This window comes from Galeopterus variegatus, unplaced genomic scaffold, assembly GCF_000696425.1.
Source record: "Galeopterus variegatus unplaced genomic scaffold, G_variegatus-3.0.2 Scaffold215, whole genome shotgun sequence".
Taxonomy (NCBI): Eukaryota; Metazoa; Chordata; class Mammalia; order Dermoptera; family Cynocephalidae; genus Galeopterus; species Galeopterus variegatus.
The window spans coordinates 832359-837414 of record NW_007726326.1 but is presented as its reverse complement, the minus strand read 5'-3'; the positions used below and the strand labels follow the sequence as shown (position 1 = coordinate 837414).

The window sequence follows — 5056 nt, the reverse complement described above, 5'->3', positions numbered from 1 at the left end:
AAAAAAAAAAAAAAAAAAAAAAAGGACATTGGATTAGAAAGGAAAAAGTAAAATTATCTCTATTTGCAGATGCCATGACCTTGTGTATTGAAAATCTAAGAAATCCACTAGGAAACTACTAGAACTAATAAACAAGTTCAGGATGGTTGCAGGATATAAGATCAACATACAAAAATTTGTTGTATTTCTATACATTAGTAACGAACAAGCTGAAAATGATATTAAGAAAATCCCACTCACAGTAGCATCAAGAAGAATAAGATACTTAAGAAAAAATTTAATGAGAGGAGGACAAAACTTAGACTCTGAAAATAACAAAATGTTGAAAGAGGATATTAAAAATATGGAAAAACATTCCATGTTCATGGATCAAAATAATATTAATATGGCAGTACTCTAAAATGATCTACAGATTCAACAGAATCCTTTTCAGAATCCCAGTTGGCTTATTTATGGAAATTGGCAAGCTGATTTTCTAAAATTCATATGGAATTTCAAGGGACCCTGGGTTGCCAGAAAAATCCTGAAAAATAAAATTGGCAGACAACACTTCTGAATTTCACAACTTACTACAAAGCAACCGTAATCAGTACAGTGTGGTACTGGCCTAAAGATAAACATATAAATCAATGGAATTGAATTGAGAATCCAGAAATAGATCCATGGGTCTTTGGTCAACTTATTTTTAACAAAGGATGCCATGACCATTCAATGGGCAAAGAATGGTCTTTTCAACAAATGGTGCTGGGACAATTGGATAGCGACATGCAGAAGAATGACATTGGATTCTTGGTATTAGTTTCGCAGGACTGCTGCAACAAATTATTACCAAAAACTGGGCGACATTAAAAAACAGAAATGTATTCTCTCACAGAGACCTAGGGATAAACCATGACCTTCAACTTTGCAATGTATTCTTAAATATGGCTCCAAAAGCATGAGAAACAGAAGAAAAATAGGTAAATAAGTACCAGCCAGCTGCCAAAAAAAAAAAAAGAAAACTAGATAAATCAGACTTCATATAAAGTAAAACCTTTTGTGCTTCAAAGGACACTGTCAAGAAGTAAAAGACAATTCATAGAATGGGGAAAATATTTGCACATGTTTTGTAAGGGACTTGTTAACTAAAACATGTAAAGAACTCTTACAATTCTATCATAAAAAGACAACACAATTTAACAATGGTCTAAAGACATACTAATGGCCAATAAGCACATGAAAAATGCTCAACATCGTTAGACACCAGGGAAATGCAAATCAAAACCACAGTAACATATCACTTCACATGCACTAGGATGGCTAAAATCAAAAAGTCAGATAACAGTAAGTACAATGAGGATGTGGAGAAATTAGAATGTAAAATGCTGCTTTTGGAATGTAAAATGTTACAGCCATTTTGGAAAACATTCTGGCAGTTTCTGAAATAGTTAAGCACAGTGTTACTATATAACCTATCAGTTTCACTCCTAGGTAAATACCTAAGAGAAACAAAAACAGCCTCACATAAAAACTTGTACATGGATGTTTATACCAGCATTATTCATAATTGCTAAAAGGTGGAAACAATCCAAATATACATCAGCTGATGAGTGGATAAACAAATTGTGGTATAGCCATTGGAATATTATTTGGCCATAAAAAGAATAAAGTACTGATACATGTTGTAGCACAGATGAACTTTGAAGATATGCTAAATGAAAGAAGCCAGTCACAAAAGACTGCATATTCCATGATTCATTTCATGTGAGATTTCCAGAATAGGCAAATCTATAGAGAAGGAAAGTACATTGGTGGTTGCCTAGGGTAGGGGGAATGAGGAAACAGGAAGGCGTATAGCTAAAGAGTCAGGGTTTCTTTTTGAAGTCATGGAAACATTCTAAAATTAACTAGTTATGATTGCAAATGTCTGGATATAAACCATTGGATTTCACACAATGAATGAGTAAATCATATGGAATATAAGTTATATCTCAATAAAGCTGTTTCTAAAAAAGATCCTATTGCATGATTATCCTCCAACTAGTATTTAAGAGTTATGCATTGCTCCCATCATCAGATGAGTGGATAAGGAAAATGTGGTACTATCTACACAATGGAATACTACTCTGCTGTAAAAAAAAAGAATGAAATAGTACTATTTGCAGCAACATGGATGGACTTAGAGAAAATTATATTAAGTGAAATAAGCCAGGCACAGAAAGAGAAATACTGCATGTTCTCACTTACTTGTGGGAGCTAATAAAAATAAATAAATAAATATACAAACAAATAAATGGGGGGGGGAAGTTATGCATTGCTGAAGCTAGATGGGGTGAGGGATCAGAGAAGGAAAAGAAAGAAGTAGCTGAGATTTTGCTGTTCTGGTGATTAAGTGATATGGCTGCCAGGGAATTTTTCTTCTCATTCTTATTCGAAGAGCTAAGGAAATAGAAGTGATTCTTGTTCTGAAGACAAGCAACTTGTGTACATTTTAAAACACGACTTTGGGTGTTTTGATCTTGGTAGAAGTTTTACCTAACTTTAATGGGATTTTCTCTTAAGTTCATAAATAAAATATGAAGGCCTAAATACAATCTCTCTTGTTTTTCTCCTCCCCCACCCCTTTTGTACTTTAAAGGGAATTTACACTGGGAGAGTACTTACCCTTCAAGAATTATTGATCCAAGTTGGGAAGTTGAATGCTGAAGCTGTTAGAGGTCAGTGGGCCAACCTTTCATGGGAATTGCTTTATGCCACTAATGATGATGACGAACGTTATAGTATACAAGCTCATCCACTGCTTTTGAGAAACCTTACGATACAAGCAGCTGATCCTCCTCTGGGATATCCAATTTATTCTTCAAAACCTGTCCATATACATTTGTATTAGAGCCCATTTTGACTTGTAAATGTAATGTCATCAAATAAGGTGTTTTCATTTTTCCACCCTAGAAAAGTAACACTTCACTGGACATTTCCCTGCCCCAAGTCAGATGCCTGAGAAAAGCTAAGCTCCATCAATTTTAGTTGATTCTTTTAGCCATCTTAATGGTTTAAAAAACAACTTTATGTCTAACATAAAAGTTTCAACTAGTTGGCCAGTATTTGTGCCCTATGGACTGTGGTAGGCTTTGGTAAATATGATAAAACATTTGTATAAGATTAAATAATGAATTTTTCAGTGCTTTGTTAAATGTCCGATAGGTGGCTTGTCTTACAAAAGACAAACAGCTATGTAATTTTTACACACTTAAAAGATATACATATCTGTGTTTTTAAGTAATGATAATGGATCCAACTGAAGGCTAACAATGCGTATATATAGATATGTTTATTTAAAATATAATTTGTATAGTATTTCAAATGTGCTGTTTTATTTTAACACTTAACATGGTCTGAATGTTTTCATATATTCATTTTGTTTTCAAATGAAAACAAAAAATGAAGTACAAATTTTGTACTTCAATTCAAAAACCTTAAAATTTTTAAATAAAATTTCTTCCAATAAAATCTTTTCCCTCCTTTTCAAATATTCTTTTGATATATATGAAAGGAGCAGGGTTCATCCCATTCATCATGTTAATACTCACAGGAAAAGCAATGTTAGTATAATGTGAGTATGACTACTTCAGGTCATCCCATAGATCTGACACCTTATGCATCTCATTACAACTGAATTTATTGCTTCTGAAGAATGACTTACCCAACAGTTAATACTAATTACTGGTGTCTTAAGGTATATGAACTAAACTCAGAAGGAGATGGAAGGGAGGAAAACTTTCATAATGTGATCAGAATTTTATTTTCATTCTCTTGGTGCTTAGGAACTTTGTACAGGTACTTATGAGGAGGATGAACGATGAATCTGCATCAGTTGAGACATGAATTTTCTCTATTTCTTACTTAATTTCCAGCTAAATCTGTCGGAGTCTCTTAGATTGGTAATATAGTAATGTACTCTCTTTAGAAGTATTTAAAATTATTTGAAATGTACCAGTCAGGTTTTTATTACTATAATTTTTCTATATATTTAGTATGTGGACCAGTTCACTCCAGCAATGTTGAAGGATAACTTTTTGGACTGATTTTCAGTTAATGAATTCATGAGATTTGTGTGTTAACTATTTTTTTGGAGGCAATATAGAATTGTTATTAAAATAGGGTTTTGCATTATGTCTGAGTTCAGATTTCAGGCTTAAGATTACATAATTGAGGTTTACTAGCTGGACAATTTTGTATCTTTTCTTGTCATGTGGGAAAATTTTCTCATGTCATTAAAAACACTTTGTAATGATCAGTTCTGATAAGTGCATAAAATTCCGTTGATAGAATTTATTGTACTGTTCCTCAAATAATGAAAATTTTAAGTTGTTTAAATATTATCACTATTATAATGCCAAGCTATGCCTTCCTTTGACCTTGCATCCTCCTCAAACTGTTCCCATATCACATCATTTTATTCATGGCTAGGTTTCCTCTTTCATTCACCTGTTAAATCATCCAGTCTGGATTCCATCTCTACTACCCACCACCAATTAAAAAAAGTTTTCATTAAGGTCACTATTGACCTCCACATTGTAAAACCAGCTGGTCACTTTCATGTCCTCATCTTACTTGTCCTCTAAGTAGGATTTGGCACATTTGACTGCTTCTTGAATCACATTTTATGTTTTCTTTTGGACTTGCCTGACATGACATTATCTTTTCTTTCTGTATTCTTAGCTACTCCTTGTAAATCACCTTTGCTGCTTTTCCTCTTCTACCTGACCTCTAAATTTTGGAATTTTTTAACAATTGGTTTCTGGCTCCCTCTTCTTAATTCTACATTCACTAAACACAATCTCATCTGCTCCCGAGATTTAAGATATTATCAATAAATTGATAATCTTCAAATATATATACCTAACCTAGTCTCTCTATTTACATTGAACCTATTAGACCTAATGGGAGAGACAGACTTCAACACACTAATTGCTGGGAACTTTAATATCCCATTTTCAGCAAAAGACAGATCACCCAGACAGAAAACAAACCAGGAAACATCAGAATTAACCTCTACTATAGGCCAACTTGACCT

At 33.2% G+C, this 5056-nt stretch overlaps 1 protein-coding gene across 1 annotated transcript in view; it reads left to right on the top strand.

The window, feature by feature from the left end:
• Positions 1–3466, top strand: part of PCNXL4 (pecanex-like 4 (Drosophila)) — a 20065-nt gene extending 16599 nt beyond the window's left edge. The window contains exon 5 of the mRNA XM_008565947.1: positions 2618–3466. Within this exon, the coding sequence (XP_008564169.1) occupies positions 2618–2869 (252 nt within the window). The 3' untranslated portion in view covers positions 2870–3466. The remainder of the gene's footprint in view (positions 1–2617) is intronic.
• The last annotated feature ends 1590 nt before the right edge of the window (positions 3467–5056 follow it).